The sequence below is a fragment of the Salmo salar genome, chromosome 01 (genome assembly GCF_965601325.2).
Source record: "Salmo salar chromosome 01, fSalSal1, whole genome shotgun sequence".
NCBI classification, from domain to species: Eukaryota; Metazoa; Chordata; class Actinopteri; order Salmoniformes; family Salmonidae; genus Salmo; species Salmo salar.
The window spans coordinates 160,715,725-160,734,725 of record NC_138291.1 but is presented as its reverse complement, the minus strand read 5'-3'; the positions used below and the strand labels follow the sequence as shown (position 1 = coordinate 160,734,725).

General features: G+C 43.1%; 2 protein-coding genes and 1 non-coding gene across 9 annotated transcripts; all 3 read right to left on the bottom strand.

Annotated features, from left to right (window-relative positions):
- Positions 1–751: 751 nt before the first annotated feature.
- c01h2orf42 (chromosome 01 C2orf42 homolog) lies at positions 752–6,081 on the bottom strand. Of its 4 annotated transcripts, none has more exons than XM_045692160.2 (8): positions 5,925–6,081; positions 4,306–5,537; positions 4,080–4,193; positions 3,405–3,509; positions 3,218–3,325; positions 2,124–2,224; positions 1,774–1,936; positions 752–1,640 (listed from the first exon to the last, which is right to left on the bottom strand). In XM_045692160.2, the coding sequence occupies exons 2-8, from the start codon at positions 5,480–5,482 to the stop codon at positions 1,414–1,416; spliced, it is 1,995 nt and encodes a 664-aa protein (XP_045548116.1). In that variant the 5' UTR covers positions 5,483–5,537; positions 5,925–6,081; the 3' UTR covers positions 752–1,413. The 4 variants fall into 4 exon arrangements, with proteins under 4 accessions (XP_045548116.1, XP_045548117.1, XP_045548114.1 ...); XM_045692161.2 differs by having other exon boundaries at positions 5,857–5,940; XM_045692158.2 differs by lacking the exon at positions 5,925–6,081 and adding an exon at positions 5,745–5,875.
- A 2,184-nt stretch (positions 6,082–8,265) lies between these two features.
- LOC106568058 (cytotoxic granule associated RNA binding protein TIA1) lies at positions 8,266–18,412 on the bottom strand. 4 transcript variants are annotated; one of them, XM_014138076.3, is made up of 12 exons: positions 18,137–18,412; positions 16,606–16,702; positions 15,426–15,524; positions 13,955–14,009; positions 13,626–13,713; positions 13,173–13,248; positions 12,788–12,896; positions 12,552–12,647; positions 12,348–12,432; positions 11,976–12,126; positions 11,602–11,750; positions 8,266–11,313 (listed from the first exon to the last, which is right to left on the bottom strand). In XM_014138076.3, the coding sequence occupies exons 1-12, from the start codon at positions 18,163–18,165 to the stop codon at positions 11,175–11,177; spliced, it is 1,173 nt and encodes a 390-aa protein (XP_013993551.1). In that variant the 5' UTR covers positions 18,166–18,412; the 3' UTR covers positions 8,266–11,174. The 4 variants fall into 4 exon arrangements, with proteins under 4 accessions (XP_013993551.1, XP_045548113.1, XP_013993546.1 ...); XM_045692157.2 differs by having other exon boundaries at positions 11,602–11,747; XM_014138071.3 differs by having other exon boundaries at positions 11,602–11,747; positions 11,988–12,126.
- A 177-nt stretch (positions 18,413–18,589) lies between these two features.
- trnag-ccc (transfer RNA glycine (anticodon CCC)) lies at positions 18,590–18,660 on the bottom strand. The gene has a single exon. It is a non-coding gene; the product is annotated as a tRNA-Gly (tRNA).
- Positions 18,661–19,001: the final 341 nt, after the last annotated feature.

Here is a 19,001-nt window from a genome sequence, read left to right as displayed (position 1 = left end):
CTAAAATCATTTTGTGACCCTGAGATTTGAATCATATTCTACTTGACATGCGGCCTTCGCTACAATTCTTCTACCAATATAATTCTCTCCCTCCCTCCCTCTCCCTCTTTCCAGCTCGCTCCTTCATCCTCATCCAACTTTCAAGCTCGTTTTCATGCTGTCAAACAGGATGTTTTTCCTTCTCTCGCTTAGTTTCTTTCAGTGTTAGTGTCACACACTCTTGTGGAGGTTGTCTCCTGGGGGTCTGAGAGGGAGGACGAATAGGGCCGGGAGCCATGGATGTTCTGACACCCACACACACCTCTCATACACTAATGTCCTCCTCCTACTCTGTACATCACTCATTTGGCATGTGGTTCACTAAGGAGCATTAACTGAATCAATTAGTTCATGTAAAAGTGGATCTTATTCTGAGACTGTGTGGTTATGATAATATCCTGAGAAGGAGTGTGTAATTGAAATGAGCTGTCTGTTCATCGGGGGATGGAGCCATGGCCAAACATTGGACAGTTACGTTTCTATAAAGCAAAACATAATTTCTCTCTTCCGTAGGCACTAGTCAAGTTTGTGGAACACTGGTGTGAAATTGTTAGCCAATGTCGCCACCTGGTGGACAAAGACTAAGCTCAACACTTTGGCTGAAAAACAAGCAACGTCTAGGACACAAGTGTGCACGCTCTTTTTATCAGTAAAATAAGTAATGTAAAGGATGGGAGGGAGCGATGCTAAGAAATAGAAAAGAAAGACTGTCTATTCTCAAGGTCAATGAATTTATTAATCTACACTACAAACAAACAAAAAGACAACAAACCATTAAGTTATTCTGTAACTACGGGCACAAACGTAAATATTCTATTCGACAGTGAATTACATCGCTACACACCAGAAAGTTCTTATTCATTATACACCACTTATAAATGCACACACACACACGCAAAGGGTAATCAATCAGATGGCATTCATTTAAAACCCTTCAGACACACACATAAGCCTCACACACGTTTGTCATTTGATTATCTCAATGACTTGATATTACATTCAGATGCTACTTCTCTGCAGAGTAGCTAATGTTATCAAGCACCTGCGATTTGATACATAGAAGTCATGTAATGGCGTGAATTAACAGAAATCCATGTTAGCTGCAATGGAAGGGACATAGGGTAACTTTGGGAGAAGAGTGTACAAACAGTGATATAAAAAATACAATTCTTGGCCATCAGCAGCACTCTTTCACATCTCTTTCCTTCTCTCAAAATGTTCCCCCCACTCATTTCTCCCTCTTTCCCTCTCTAAAAAACAGTCCCCCCTCATCTCCCTTTCTAAAAACAATGCTCTAGACTTTCATAATTCCCAGAACTATTAACTAACAGATTCTCCAGTGATTTCTCATGGGACAGTTGCCTGTGGAACTTTTTATTTGGGAAGGGAGGTCTCTGATGATGACTTGCAACCCACCCTCTCTGTCCCCCCTCCCGCTCCGGTGCGCCTCAGAGTTCCATCGCAGTATTCCGTCTGTCCTCCGTGCTGGTGACCATACTGGAAGCGGATGCGGAGCTCTCCGACGCGACAGCGAGGCAGGATGTCTGGGATCCACTCGATCACAAAGGGAGTGGGATCCTTCTGATCCGCTGTACACAGTCCTGTGGTGATCACAACATATCAGATCATATGACATCACACATAGCAGTTCAGTCCAGCTCTCTCACACACACACACACACACACACACACACACACACACACACACACACACACACACACACACACCACACACCGACTTGGAGAAAGGTGCGTAGCTCCAGGGGTCGTATGGCCTGGGATCTGTCCGTCCGGCTGTAGCCCTCAGTGGGGTCAGGAGGAAGAGGCTCGGGACAGCGGAACGGAGAGTAGGAACCATCACTGTTCTTCACAAAACTCTGGGTCAACTCCAGGGGCAGCTAGACAGACAGAGGAAGACAGAGAGGGAGAAGGATACATGGTGAGATAGAGAGGAAGTCACAGAGTGACTAAGACCAAAACATACCAACACCCTGTGGTAAATACATGACACGAGCAGTCTGAAGACCGTGTGAGTGGATGAGATGAAGGAGGGAGATGGGGAGGAGTGAAGAAGAGAGAGCTGACCTCTGGGGTGTCGAAGATGCGTTTCACCTGCATCAGGTTGGTGATGTGCCAGGTGTACTTGGGGAAGGAGCCATGGTGCAGATCATCATTCCTCACAAACGCTGACCAAAGAAAACAAAAAGATGAGATAACAAACCATGTTTCCCTTGTAACTTATCCTAAAACTGGTGGTTACTTTAGGGTTATGTTTGGTGTTGGGTTAAGGTTTACCTGTAGTTGCGTTAGGGTTAGTCTCGTGAGGCCATCTTTCGAAATCTCATCTTGATGACACAAATATTGGAAGTCTGGAGAACTTCAGTATTGGATTTTGCATTTGAATGGGAGTGCTGGCTGTTAACGCTCACATTTGATTGTCTCAGAGTAGAAATTAAAATGAGTTGTTTTTTCCTAGTTTTGTTTGTGCCTCTTTTCCTACCGGTTAGACAACATTTTAGTAGTCTATGCTGCCTTCTTTTTTGTATCGTATGCTAGTTAGCTTGTTGCAAGCCAGAACATATTTTAGAAACATAACCTCTGTTTGGAGCTCCACCCAATCAAAATGTTTGATTGATTTGATAGGTGGCAATGTGTCGCTAGCATTCATCTAGACTCCAACGTATTTTTGGCATCTTTCTGCAGACAAGTTCCCTAGGAGTTCGGAACAATGTAAACAAAGCCTGGGTGTCCGAGGCTGTTAGGGTTAGAGTAGGCTCATTTGTAGCGTTATACAGTGAGCTCCAAAAGTATTGGGACAGTGACAATTTTTTGATGTTGTTTTGGTTCTGTACTCCAGCATTTTAAAAGATACAATGACTATGAGGTTAAGTCAGCTTTAATTTGAAGGTATTTTCATCCATATGGTGGGAAACAGTTTAGAAATTATAGCACTTTTGGTACATAGTGCCCCCATTTCAGCGGACCAAAAGTATTGGTGCCCTCAAATTAAAGCTGACAGTCTGGACTTTAACCTCATAGTCATTGTGTCATTTAAAATCCAAAGTGCTGGAATACAGAACTAAAACAACAACAAACAAGGGTCACTGTCCCAGTACTTTTGGAGCTCATTATAGTTGAATTAGGGATGGCGTTGGGTTGTGGTTAGGGTTCAGGGTTACCTGAGGTAGCATTGGGCAGCCGTCTCTTCTTGGAGCCCAGGGACAGACGATACTGCAGGGCGTTGAAGAACACATGGGGGACATGGAACACCAGAGGCTCCGGCTTACCTGGAGACAACAACATCTTTATCATCATCATCAATAAGACAAACACACAGGGACGGAGGGCTGTGTGTGTGTGCGTTACCATCAAACTGGTAGTGCATGGTCTGGTGGATCCTCTCTGTAACGCTGGCTAGCCACTGCTGGAAGCCCAGGGTCACCAGGCTCTCATCCACAGGCTGGCTGCTCCCTGACACACACACACACGTCATAATTAATTAAAAGAGAGAGAATAATATAATATTACCTTTTAATGCTCAAGAATCTGTGGTTTATTGGATACCGTTAAGGGGCAGAAAGGCAGTGAGAAAGGCAGTGAGAAAGGCAGTGAGAAAGGCCGTAAGAGACAGAAAGGGAGGACAGATGGACAGAACAGAGGCACTGGGTAAGACACAGAGCGACAGACAGAAAGCAGGCAGGCAGGCTGCACCTGCGTTCTTCAGCCCAATAGAAACAGGAGCACAATGACCAGGAGGTTTCCTCTGAAAAGGTCTCCTCTACCCATCCTACCCCCACCCACCCTACAGGACATACAGCTGAACGGAGGGAGGAGAGAGAAGAGAGGAGGGACTTACAGGGGAAAATGAAGAAGAAAGGAGTGACAGAAGAAAAAGAGGATAGATGGTCACAGAGAAGGACAGATTGAGAGAAAAAAAATTGTGCTCAGGCAGATTTAAAAGAACATAAAGAAGGTCCTATTTTCATGATGAGGCACTCGCACTTCTATTGGATGAACAGTGTGATTGACAGGGCAGCTCACCAATGAGGTGCTCTTCCAGACGGAGTCTCTTGGTTTTGTGAGTGGTGATTGGTTCAGGCAGCTGAGGTGGGCTGGAGCCACAGAGGACTGTGCAGTCAGCATTCTGTTGTACACCTGCAGTACAGATGACAACAGAGTCTCCTACAGGTACTGCAGTGCACATATACATACACCATGACATATTACACAAAGATCACACACATCAATCCCTCTCCTAGGGACCTACCATTGGAGCTGTAGTTGATGAAACCTGTGAACTCTGAGGCCAGTTTCTCGTCGCTGGTAAAGGCGCAAACACAGGCATAGAAGTGGAGGCAGAGGTATGGAGCTGTAGGGCCAGCATCAGCACCAGGCCGAGAGGTGGAGTCAGGAAAGACACCACTTGAGGATCCTCTCACCTCCCCATCCCCATTCTGGGAGGTCTCCACGGTCACTCTTCCCCCTGCCGTACCTCCTCTGACACCCCCCTGACAGGAACACTGAAACACAGCCCCCTCTCTGACCTTCCCCTTCCCCCCAGCAGCAGACCCCCCCGCGCCTACAGTTAGGTGCAGAAGCCCAAGAGGATGACTTGGTCCACTGTGACATTTCACCACCAGAGTATCTTTGTTCACCCGCTGAACCAGGGGTCCCGGGGACTCAGTAGCCAACCTCCAGAGCTCTTCCCTGGCCTCGGCTGAGGCCTGAAGCCCCTCCAGGATAGAGCTCTTCAGGGGGAGAGGGGTGGCCTGCACCTGGCACTCCATAGCCTGCTTCACGTGGACACAGGGAGTGACGGAGTTAGACAAGCCCTGCTTGGAGGGGGGGTTAGTCAGAACAGCTGCCTGCTGTGATTGGCTCTGGCCTGACCTTTGACCGTTGGCATGGCGGCAGGTGGGCAGGAAGCAGCGGCCCATGTTGACCCGTGTCAGTAGTGTCGCCCCTTCACTCGTGGCAATGGCTGTATCCGTGGGGACAAGCTCTATGAACCCCCGCTGTGTTGCAGCCGCTCCCACCCCTCTCACTCGCTGACAGACAGAGAACACCTGCGCACCTCCACCTGAGGATTCACCACCTCTTCCTTCATCCCCCTCTTCATCTTCCCCTCCTCCGTCAATCACCACCCGCACCACCTCCATCGCCCCTCTCTTGGCCCCTCTGCCTCCCCCCACAGCCCCCCCATCTCTGAAGACAATTCCACAAGCCTTGTTCTTGCAGCTGAGCCCACGGGTGCCGTTGAAAACGCCACACTGGGGACACTTCCTGATCCCTCGTAGGGTGGGCTTGCCCAGATTGGACAGAAAGGAGGGGGTGGTGCTGATAGCAGTCTTCTTGCTACTCTCTCTCTGCTTTGAGCAAAGGTTGGGGGGTGTAGGGGCAACCACCGATGCAGGAGGTGAGGTCACTGCCACGCCAGACTCCATTTGGGCAGCCGGTCTCCACTGGCAGTTGGCCTGAAGTCTGGAAGACAGAGTAGGTCTGAAAAGAGAACAGATACAGCCTGATTTAATTTCAGCAAGTAGATATTACTGTAATCAATGTGATCAAAAAATAACTTAGGCCATAATGCAATATTTTGTTCCAGTCAAGCCTTTGTAGGCCTTTATCGAGTTTCCTTATGTAATCAGAAATAAGTGTTGTTTTTTTACAAAATGTGACAAATAATTTATCATAAAAAACGGTTACTTTTCAACACATGTAACTGTGATAAGAAAGGAATAGAAAAGCCCATTTATGTAGGATGACATTGTTCCTGAAGCGAACAATAACGGTGCGTAAAATGGGTCCATAATTATACCAGACGCATCGCAATCTACTGCTCCACGCCTGTGTTTGGACCATGACCGGTTACAGCTGGATGCATACCTGTTTTTTTCACTACCTATAATCCTGGTGCTGTATGGTCGTTCCAGTTTTCATACACAAACCTCCTCTTCCCCTCGACCGTCGCCATTCCTCCTTACATCCGTGTCTCCGCATTGCGCCTGTAACGAGCATCCTGATTGGGTAGGGTGTTGGACAATGACTTATACATAAAGTAGATGTTTAATCCACCGCACGTCCATCTTGGTACTCCCCCACGGTTGTAAAATAGTAATGGCGTATGGCGTATTTTTGTAAGCACTAACTCGACGGATAGCAAAGATCTATAACTAGCTCATTGTTCTACCTCCGCAAAGGTTCATTGGACAAAGCCTATGCGGAAATGAATGGTGTTTTTGGATAAATGCTGAAAATAAATGATGTGGTAAACACAGGCTTAAACCATACTCTGATGGGGCTAGTATTACTATTGAACGTCGGTTATGTAATAATAACCCCAGCATGTCCGTTTTTCCAGTGGACGATTTGGAGGGGATTAGTTTTACCAAACGGCCCCTGTAATTATTGGGGGTTTTCTCATTGTCAATTGACCATTATGACGGAAACTCAGAAACTCTTCTAGGCGTGAAGATATCTTAAATGTCTAGGAATAACCTAATATTGGCCTAATGGCCTTCAGTTCGGCGAAAGTCAAAATAATATTGCATATCAATAATAACCATAAACGGTACCCTATGCAGACATGTAATTACCTGACGTATTTGGCAATGTATCAATTTATTGGCACAATATCGTCCACTTCATATTTTAAAAGAGAAGTATGGCACTAGAAAGGTTTATATGTGACAAAACAGATCATTCATCTGTAAGCTAGTGCTTTATTTTAAGCATACATTTGTTCCCCATGTTCATACCCAAACTGGGTGCAGCACCAAACTCTGTAATATCCCTAAAAACACAGGAATGACGATTCGCCCAGGATAAGTATTATCAGAAGACCTCGGAGTTTGCCGAAAAACATGTTTTTACCTCTGGGGTAATAACCTTCCTGACAAATAAAAATTACTGACATGGCAGTTCGGACAAAACTAAATTAGGGATGTGGTGATTAGTGCTCGTGGACATAATTACAATACCTGAGCTCCCCAGTAAAACGTATTCTGTCCGAATATGGCTTTATAAGATCTTATACATTTTGTTCTAGGATAATCTTCATCGGATGTCACTTTTTTGTTAATTTTGAAGCATTTATGTAATTTAAAAAAGCACATAAAGGCTTCATATCAAAAAGTTCAGGCTAACAAACTGACATCTCAGAGAACAAAACGTATATCATCTCTTAAACTTGTGTTAACCTCAGACCTTGTTTTCGGCATTTATCCCAAAAACCCTATTCTTTCCCCATTCATTTCCACCATAGGAATTGCTGAATGAACCAGAGGTAACTCATTTCCGGGTTTTAGGACTACAAACTTGCGAGCTCTCTAGAAATGCATTTAATGACTACATTTTTTTTTGCCACGTTTATTCTATTACAGACACCTTCATGCAAATACTTTTAAATTGTGAGCTATACATGAAAATAAAAAATATAAAAGTCTTTAAAATATATTTGTTTTAGGTCAATGTTACTGTCCCCACAACAAAAACTATTTTTAGTTTTTTTGTTGTCGTTCTGCCCCTGAACAAGGCGGTTAACCCACTGTTCGTATGCCGTCATTGTAAATACGAATTTGTTCTTAACACACTTGCCTAGTTAAATAAAGGTACAATTAAAAAAATGCATTCCTATGGAGGTCTGCGCCTACTGGGGAGTGCAAATATGGCTGACCAGTGGCTTCAAAGCCACTCAAATGGTCACTACATAGCATCAGCAATAAAATGTTTGTTGCCACGTTCACATGCTAGTCAGATCTAGATAACTTGGACATTTTCGACTTGCTATATGGTTGGCGTGTTCAACCAGTTTGGAAATCGGATATTTCCAACTAGCAAGCGAAGGCAGCATAAATACACACATTACTGGTGTTGGTCACAGGGCCGAGATGAAAGCCCTTTTCAGAGAAGAGAATCAAGTGACATGTAGTTTCTATCTCGTTCATACCTGTAGATCAGAAATTCAAACACAGCTTGGGTCAAAAGTGTATGTAATGTATGTAGGTCTTCCTGCTCTTGTAATTCCAGTTTCTGTTACTTACAAAAGGTGTTATCTGATGACAAAAATCAATGGTTCTGAATACTACAAGTAGGAAAGCTCATTGTAAACAAAAAAGCATTTAGTTGCAAGACTGGACCACCTCTCCCAATACTCTCAACTCAAGCCTGTAAAAACACAGTAACAAGAAGTGTGATGGAGATAGAAATATGATCCGTTTCCACTAGCAATGTTTATAAGCATCAGCATTTTAATGGGACAAAGCAAGAACACGTTATAGCATCAGCAACATAACCCCACCCCCAAAACATAAGGTCTATCTTTAGGCACTGCCTACTCTATGATAAATTGGTTGGTTAAAATTAAATTAACTCAAAATAAGGCAACACAATGGGTCTCATCCAACTGTATTATTTAAACAACTCCATGGGGGGGGGGCACAGTGCAAAATGATGATCCATTCAAGTTTGATAACTATTTACTACTTTGTCATAAAAAAAACACCAAAAAGTTCAATATTTAGGTTTTATACACAGAATAACTTTAATTCTACATTACTTTTCAGTATAGATCATTTTTGCACTGCCGGTCGCTCTCCTCAGGCCCCTGGAAGAATCAAATGTTGCACTGTCCCTACATTGTAATGGACCAGCATTTAGCAGTGATGCTAATATGCCCCAGTCTAGTTTAAAATCCCCAGCCCTGGCCGTCAAAAAGCAAGCAAGCTTCCATAATTAACATGAGGTTTTTTCCTCTTTATACAGCGTCAGAACAGTTGAACAGACTTTGTTTGGTTATTTACATACAAAACAGTATACGTACGTACGCCCTCCTAAAACAAAAGTTTCAAAAGGAAAAAAGTGGAATGCAAAACAATTCAAAATACCTAGAATTTGTGTAACATCAAATTTTGTGAAAAGGTAACTAAGTAATAGTATTGTGCAATATTTGTCTGCCTTTAAAAGAAAGAAGAACAGTGGCAGTAATCCCTGCAATTGTTTCTTAGTTGAGATATTGAAATTTAAAAAAAAAAATACAACAGCTGACATCCATTTGATTCGTTTTTTATAAACATAAAAAACAAAAAAAGGTTCTTACATTTCACATGATTCCATGGAGTCATTGCTTTAAACATTTCTTTAAAATGACAGTCCCAAAACAACAACAAAAAAAGTCAAAAGGCAAAGCTCGTTTCTTAACGATATCAGCAGTGGAAATCGTTCTAAACAAACCAACGAGAAAAAGCAAATCCAAAATAACTTTTATCATTTAATAGTACTTTAATTAAAAATGGCATAGTCCTTTTTGATTCATGTGTCAGTTGTAGGGTGTGTGTACGCATGTATACAGTACCAGTCAAAAGTTCAGACACCTACTCATTCCAGTTTGTTTTTTTTACTATTTTCTGCATTGTAGAATAGTAAAAACATCAAAACTATGAAATTACACATATGAATCATGTAGTAAGCAAAAAAAAAAAAAAAAGTGTTAAAGAAATCAACATATATTTTACACTCTTCAAATTAGCCACCCTTTGCTTTGATGACAGCTTTGCACACTCTTGGCACTCAAGCAGCTTCATGAGGTAGTAACCTGGAATGCATTTCAATTAAGAGGTGTGCCTTGTTAAAAGTTAATTTGTGGAATTTCTTTCCTTCTGAATGCCTTTGAGCCAATCAGTTGTGTTGTGACAAGGTAGGGGTGGTATACAGAAGATAACCCTATTTTGCAAAAGACAAAGTCCATATTATGGCAAGAACAACTCAAATAAGCAAAGAGAAATGACAGTCCATCATTACTTTAAGACATGGTCAGTTAATGCGGAAAATTTCAAGAAGTTTGAAAGTTTCAAGTGCAGGCGCAAAAACCATGAAGCGCTATGATGAAACTGACTCATGAGGGCCGTCACAGGAATGGTTGACCCAGAGTTACCTCTGCTGCAGAGGATAAGTTCATTAGTTACCAGACTCAGATTACAGCCCAAATAAATGCTACACAGAGTTCAAGTAACAGACACGTCTCAACATCAACTGTTCAGAGGAGACTGCGTGAATCAGGCCTTCATGGTCAAATTGCTGCAAAGAAACCCCTACCAAAGGACACCAATAAGAAGAGACTTGCTTGGGCCAAGAAACAAGAGCAATGGCCATTAGACCAGTGGAAATCTGTCCTTTGGTCTGATTCTGGTTCCAACCGTCGTGTCTTTGTGAGACGCAGAGTAGGTTGACGGATGATCTCTGCATGTGTGGTTCCCACCGTAAAGTATGGCGGATGAGGTGTGATGTGCTTTGCCGGTGACAGTGATTTATTTAGAATTCAAGGCACACTTAACCAGCATGGCTACCACAGCATTCTGCAGCGATACGCCATCCCTTGTGGTTTGCGCTTAGTGGGACTATAAGTTGTTTTCAACAGGACAATGACCCAAAACACACCTCCAGGCTGTGTAAAGGCTATTTGACCAGGAAGGAGAGTGATGAATGCTGCATGAGATGATCTGGCTTCTACAAACACCCGACCTCAACCCAATTGAGATGGTTTGGGATTAGTTGAACTGCAGAGTGAAGGAAAAGCAGTCAAGTGCTCAGCATGTGGGAACTCCTTCAAGACTGTTGGAAAAGCATTCCTCATGAAGCTGGTTGAGAGAATGCCAAGAATGTGCAAAGCTGTCAAGGCAAATGGTGTCTAATTTGAAGAATCTCAAATATATTTTGATTTGTTTAACACTTTTTTGGTTACTACATGATTCCACGTGTTATTTCATAGTTTTGATGTCTTTACTATTATTCTACAATGTAGAAAATAGTACAAATAAAGAAAAACCCTGGAATAAGTAGGTGTGTCCAAACTTTTTACTGGTACTGTATACACACACACGTGTGTATCTTATATACCAGGACTGGGCAACTGGGCAACTCTATCGCCAATGACACACAAGCGTTTCCTCTTCTCCACCTTAAAACTTACATGTAAAAACCAGGTTGGGTGGGGGGGACGGACAGGGGAACCCCCCCCCCCCCTCATAGAGTTCTTAATCATGTTGTAAAAGACAGGGCACATGTTGGCCCCCCCACCCCCTGTATAGGATCCCTGTTGTGGAGGGTAGGAGGCCGACTCGGCCGCCAGGCCAACGCTGATCAGTGGGTGTGGTAGCCAGCGGTGCCCATGCCGGACTGGTTGGCCAGCACAGTCCCATTGACTCCCTGTCCAGGCTCCACCACACCGCCGTTACTGACGGCTCCCACGCCCGTCCACCCTGCACCCGCCTGTAAATGGCTACACAGAGACAACATGGAGGTTAGAGGATAGGTGAAGGATGGGGAGAGAAAGGTGTAAACCCAAAATCGGTGATGGTTAAAGAGCAGGACGGTAAAGGGAATGAGGGATGAAGAGAGAGAGCAACGACATGAACAAGAAGTTAAGATTGATCTTCAAGGGCCACTAATGTTAAACAAGTCTCCTCCCAACATCTGGGCTGAAATGTTATACAAGTCTCCTGACATCTGGGCTGCATTTCCTTCAAACACCTTGTTCCCTTCCCTCTAGGAGTCCATGAGTACTCACTTGAATCCCTGCTGGTTCCAGGCCTGTCCATAGACTCCGTAGGTGGGCACCTGCCACCCGTTTGGGACGTATTGGCCAATCTGCTGGGCGTTACCGTACCACTGGGCATACTGGCCGTAGGGCTGCGCTGCAAACCCTATTTTGTTCTGCTGTGGAGACAACACTTAGGGTTCAAACCATGTAATTGATGAACTATTGGATCAAAATGGGTCTACTATGTTTTTCTGTTTCCTTAGATAAGCACAGAGCAAAGTGGGCTATGGGCAACTGCTACATCAAGCCCCTAAAGCTGAGCATGTAGATATGTTACTACACATGTATATTATATCTAAGAAAGTATAAAGGATGTTGTATGAGAAAGGAAGTGCTGTTACCTGCGGTCTTACCTGAGGCATCTGTACCTGCTGCATGGGGCTGACCATGTCTGTGGTTTCTTTCCCCCAGTAACACTTCACCACGTGACCATCTATGGACGTCCCGTTCACTGACACTATGGCGTGGGCCGCTCCCTCGTGGGAGTTGAACCTATACCAGGGAGAGACACAGGTGAGAAAAATCTCCCAAACAACTTCAAGGTCACCATCAGGGCTCTTCCCATCGAACTAGAGATGCAGACACCTGGTCAGCAGTCAAAAGTTCCACGTTTTCAACTGGAGATGACCCGGGTTTGCTGTGATTCTGGGTTACTCTGTGGGAATAAGGGCTTCTGTAACAGTGTATTCTGTAGACGATGTGCATGGACTTACCTCACAAATGAGTAGCCTTTGTCTGGGAAAACTCTGATCTCCATGATCTGACCGAAGGGGGTGAAGGTCTGCCTCATCAGTTGCTCTGGAAACAACAAGGTACATCAGTAAGGATGGGGTCACCAATGACATCACATATTCCATCTAAATAACCTGCAAGTTATGTCGTGACTTCCATAGTACAGATTGTCTTGAGGCTCTGACCTGTGAGGCCTGTTGTGACACCTCCACAGTAGACGGTACAGTTGCTGGGACTGGACTGGTTCACAACCTCTTCAAACGACAGGTGTTTGGTGTTTGCTGCGCCACAGGGGAGAAGGTTGATTTAAAACATTAATAGAAAAAATAGATGGCAATTTTTTCATTTATTTTTCCCCCAAATCAGATGCCAACAGGTGTGCGCACGCGAGTCATTCTTTAGAGTAGTGTGTCTAACTCACTCTCATAGGTGGCTTTGGGCGCAGGGGGCTTCCTGGTGGCCCAGTTAGTCCTGATCTGCCGTCCTCCCAACCACTGACCTCCCATCTGTTGGATGGCATTCTCTGCATCCTACACACAAAGGCATACCATTTATTATGCATAGTGGTAGTAATAATGGTGTAACATAGAATCTAAATCTTGTCTTCACCCATGTAAACTTCATAGCTCAAAGTAGCTACTGAATTACAGGGTGGTATTTGCTTGGCTAAACATTGCTGGGTGACGTCTGAGGGGGGACACAAAAGGAATGGAGTCTCACACTGCTCCGATGCTAATGATTTCTTGCAAGCCACAAACCCAAGATGCAGCACAGTAAGCTGAGGTTGGGAGGGGGCGGGCACTCACCCATTTGTTGAAGAAGGACACAAAGCCATAGCCTTTAGATTTGCCAGTAGCCATGTCTTTCACCACCCGAGCATCACTGTGGACAGAGACTACTGTTAGCAAGACAATAGGAAGTTATGGCCTCTGGCCACTGATCCATCTGTGTTTCTAGGAAGCTTTTCCTTGCCACCGACTAACTGGGTTGCTGTCCAGGGAGGTTTTGGCCCCACGCTGCTGTAAAGCACTGGATGATAAGTATGATACTAAGAAGTGCTGTGATTAGTATTTCATTAGCTGCTTGTTGAGAGACACTCCAAAATGACCTGTAGAGAACATATTTTACAGATGAATGCTGCGAATACAGCTTGTTCCCGTGTTCAATCAATACATTCACGATTGAAGGAACATATCTTTGTAGTGTTTTTGAATAAGCATAACCGAGATAACTGGGGTAGGGAGAAAGAGAACACTCACGATATCCTCCCAAAGGGGGCGAAAGCAGCTTTGATGTCATCCGTGGTGATTTCAGGACTGAGGTCTCCAACGAAAACATGGAAGTGATCTGAACGCAAACAGAATCATATGTATAAAATGTTTTTGAAGATTACAAAAAATCAACTCATTTTAGGCAGCAATGCTAACGATTCTTGGAATAATCTTGGATAACACAAGTGTGCTCTAAATGCCCCATACACAAAGTCTAGCCACATTTGAATAATTACGTTTCCATGCTTTATATAGGCACTAGTCCTTTAACAGTTAGGCACAGTGCATGTCAAAGTATTAATAGAGATAGTACTCACTGCTTGTGTCTTTCTTCTGGCTGCTAGGGGTTGTGGCCCAGTTCACCTTGACCTCCTAAAGAAGAGAAAGAGAGATGGAAAGAGAAAAAGATAGAGGGGGATGGAAAGAGGGGTGAAAAGCAAGCCTTACTTGTACAGCACGCGTCTGTCAGCCTATTAGAGGGCTTGTTGTAGTCACACCAGTGATAGAGGGAAAGCCTGGTCACACTCAGACTACGTCACAATTCAGTCTCACCGTCTAATCAATCAAATTTGGAACAAAACGTCTAGGAAGTTAAAAAAAAGGTCCAAATAACAAGGGACTTACAAACAAGTGAATTTTACGAACTTGTATTACTCCTCAAATGGTCCTTCAATACCTGTTGAGGATAAAATATTTTCAACTGAATGTGTCTTTAAAGATATAAATAGTATTATTATTTGGATTCTTTATGCAAAGGGTTTTTGCAAAAGAACACATTGTACAGAAAAATAAGAGTAGAAGTATAGGAGTGTTATTTGAAACCGGTCAATGGGGGACACTACTTAGAAAGATTACACAACTCAACCAGGTTTAAAGTCATTGGACTCGCTGCCAATATTAATTGCCTGTGCCAAGTTCTCTTCTGAGCATGAAACTGTACATGGGTGACGTCCAGAAGCTGTTTCTACCAGTAGGATTAAATAGTATGTAGAGTAGTAAGCCTATTAGCTACAACCAATCTGGGATGGCCAGGGTCAGGTGGCCAGGGTCCCAAATCAGTAGCTAGCAAAAAATAAATAAATCCATAACATCTTATCAACAGGAGTTTCATAGTGTTTGAATTCAAGAGCAATCCGTCGTCCACGCTCCTTCATTCAGTATCTCCCTCAGGTCAAATGAACCAGACGTTTCATTTACATTGCGAGATCTGCTGGCCTCAAACCCAAATTAATGGGAAAGATTGTAATATAACTGAATTAGATGGTGCCAATGTCAAACTGCCCCATTAATTAGAGATTGAGGCCTGCAGATTGATCCTAATTTATATAAAATGGCATCTACACAACATTTGTGTGGAATATGTAGTCTTATCTGGGCTATCGTTAGACATGTGAGGAATGGAGACAGATTTTGGGGTGAAGAACAAAGTAGCCTACCGTTGTAAGGAATGCTGCAAGACCATTCAAATGTAGCCTACTTATACATTAAAAAAAATAAACTTTTTTCTGGTGTTGCGGTATTATTGCTGAATGAGGAAACGTTCCATGCATGTCATACTCCCTGATGTTTAATGTCAACTGTTGAGGTTGAACTGATAACATGACTCAGTGTAATACCCAGTCAATGAGACTAAGTCCCAAATCAAGCCCCTAACCATTCCTCATAGGGCCACCATATCACTTGCACCCATCTGACCTTTCCAGACCTACATCAAGTAGGCCAACCCTCTCTTCCTTCCCCACCCCATGCCGACCCAACCAGACTCACCCTGTAGATACGATAGCTTACCTTACCCATTATTTTACGACCATTCATGGCTGCGAGTGACGAGGCAGCGTGCCTGTGTTCGTAGAACTCCACAAAGCAGTATGGGTCATTACCTGCCGTCTGGAGGGGAACAGTGGACAAGAACAGGGACTTTACCTTTGACACCAGACCTGCCCACCGTTTCATCCTACCATTGTAAAATGCAGGCCTAGTTGAGTCTCCCTCCTTAATTAAGAATTTGTTCTTAACTGACTTGCCTAGTTAAATAAAAACAATTACAATGTAAAGCATTTTATACTCCAGTTAGCCTATAAAATAAAATCCATCATCATCATTTACAGATTGGCCAAACAATCTTCCCTCTATTTAGCTTGACAGACTCAATGTAAATTAAACCCAGAAGAAATACTCAACAGTACAATGTGTTCTTAAACTGGCAGCTGACTATTACTGGTCAAAGCTATTCTGTCCTATTTGGCTAGTCAGTCCTGGGTCAATTTCAGTGGGTGCCAGATAAAGCAATAGTGTGTAGGACAGACATCCCTCTGTCATGTAGAACAGGGAATTGTGTGGTCATATTTGTTTTTCTATAGGCTTTATACATTAAATTCCCATCTGCAATGTGTTGCAGACCACTGAATAGGCCCCTAGTCGTGGCCTGCGTTCAGTAGGCACAAAACTAGAGAAAATATTTTTGAAGCAGTGGTACCCCTCTCAACGAGTCCAAATACAGATGGGACGTTAAACCAAAAATGACCGACCATAACAATCACTTATCGCAGGCATTTTGCTGATATTGTTCATTAAGCTAAGTAGCCTATAATAGAGAAATGTGAAGTTTGAAATGAAATAAATGATCTAATATGTGTGATTGTTAATGGGACAGTTGGTACCTAGAACCAGTAGTAGATTGTCTACTAGTACTAGTAGTAGTTTAAATGATAATTTACCAAAACTGCAGTGCACATTAGTATTATAAACGTATCCTATTCATTGTCATCACCAGAATTCAGGCAATTTATCGCAATATGGATTTTTGTCCATAACGCCCAGCTCCAAGTCTAATCATAATGCTCTTTTTGTTTTTCCATTTCAAAACATTCTCTCCCATTTGTTCTGACTGAACATGGTGCAGTGGTAAGTAATTCTGCGTTGAATCTGATTTGAGAAGGTTCATTCCTAGCCAATAGGAAGGACTCACATCTACTATCATTTTACAGCTCTTGCAGGGGCCGATCTGTCCAAACAGCTGCATGATGAGGGCTTCAGTCACATCCCGGGACAGGTTCCCCACATACCTGCAGCACAGTGACAACACATCAGCATGGACACCCTGGGTTCAACTCAGCAAATACAAGACAACCGAATGTTCCACTTAGCTGATAGGCAAGGAAGTGTGGTTGTGAAGATCTAGATTTAAAATGGATAGTTCACCACCATCGACAAAATACGGCGGTATGAAACCGTCTGGAATTGTTTCTTATTTTGGGGTGAACTATCCCTTTAACTTTGTATTCTACCTCACAGCTAACGATTAGGAAGATATTGGGATTTCAAATCTTAAAATGGATACCAGCCCATGCAAGGCACCATATAGCAACAGTGGCCACATGAAGACAACTGAGGTGAAATTGAAACCATAACATAGGGCAGTGCCATACAAAACCAGTCAAGTAACGTTAGCCGGCTTTGTTTGGAAAGTAGACACCTGGCTTTTACAGCTACTGAACATAATATTTAAACATTTTCAAGACAGATTATGTTAGTGTCACAGTTTGTGTATACTGCGGGAAAAACTAACAGAAATGTATTGAGTAAGTAACATTCACAGTTAGAATTTCCTAAATTAGGCGCCTAGGCCCCAGAATCTGGGCATCCGAGAGGACTAGGCCGCGCTTTCACATTGCATTCAACAATTTCTATATGTGCATTATCATGCATGGCCAGTGTCGTAGTTGCAACCAAAACATTCATGTTAGCTAGCTGACATACCCAATCTGAATCTCAGATTTGTAGAGGTATGGTAGGTAGCTAGCCAACAGCAACAGATAACACATTGATGTCCGACTATTATTGGTCATTGATGTATGCCGAGCAGTGTAGGTATAGCTAGCTAGCCAACGTTAGCAGTTAGGTTGTGTTTTCTTGAATACTGTATGGACACCCGTGTAGAAATGTAACGTTATCGGGCTGACGACAACAGCATTGTTCAGCATGATACTGAAGCTAATTTAGAGGCCCGGCATGCTGTCGACAAGAGTTAGCAAGCAAGATAGCTAGTTATCCTGCTAATCATGCGAACGTTATCATATTTGAGGAAGGCTATTACCAAAATATACAAAATTCACATTTAACTCCCATAGGCGAATAAGAACATCACAATATCTCTAAATGTTGAGATCTAAAAAGGTGGCTTTAGAGGCAATTTTGCAAGTCGCAACAATGTTCTCTCTTCTACAGCATAGTGCCTACAGTGCCTTTGTCTTAAAAATGGACACGTCTGACATGTTAGTTAACTAGCCTATTAGCCAGTGCATTCCCATCATAAACCCAGTTGGCTGGCTCACAACTTGCTAGCTAATAAACAGGGGGGAAGAGAAATGACTGACATGATTATTATGAACCACATCATATGAAAATGCAATTGACACATAAGACCGATGCACTGCTACATGATACTTGGAATAAATGGTCATTCGGCTAGCTAATAGCGAGCTGCTATTCATACATACAGGGTCTTGGGTGTTTCGTCGTCCATCATATTTTCCGACCGAGGTTGAGATCGAACCCAGAGAGAAAAATCCACGTGTGTCGTATTCTATGATGACCTTGGATTCTTGCGCCTTCACCCTATTTTGCTGATGTCCACTGAGCAATATCCAAAAATGTTTTAATGCGCAGTAAATCGCTCCGCCGCCCCTGCTAACTTCAATTATGAACAATAGAAAAGCGACATAAAATGGCGGAGAAAGAGAGCGGATATACGGCATCGCTAAGGTATAGCATCGCATGCGCACTGTGGCTTTGGTAAATGTACTGGTAGGATGGCGCGATGACCAAAATAAGAGTTGTAATGCAACGATTGATTAACAGTAACATATGATTTGTGCTATGCATGGTGGATATTTGTTTTTATGTGTATGTAAAATGCAGGACAAAATTGTGATCGAATGTAACAAAACACGTGCGCCGCCCGGGAATCGAACCCGGGTCGCAAGAATGGGAATCTTGCATGATACCACTACACCAGCGGCGCGTTACAGTGGTAGAGGATAATTCAGGTATTTAACCTGTACTGTAGTACTGAATAACATCCCTTCAACTGCAATTTTACATTTATTAATATGCGTTCCTCTTGTCAATGATTTTGAATGAGGCTGTGTTAGGTCAAAGACGGTTGGTTCAGGTGTCCTCACTGAAGTTCTATGCACCATCAGTGGTGTAAAGTACTTGAGTAACGTGACTTGCCTAGTTAAATAAAGGTTAAATAAATACGTTACTTGTAGTTTTTGGGGGGTATCTGTACTTTACTATTCATATTTTTGACAACTTTTACCCCTCTACATTCCTAAATAAAATAATGTACTTTTTACTCCA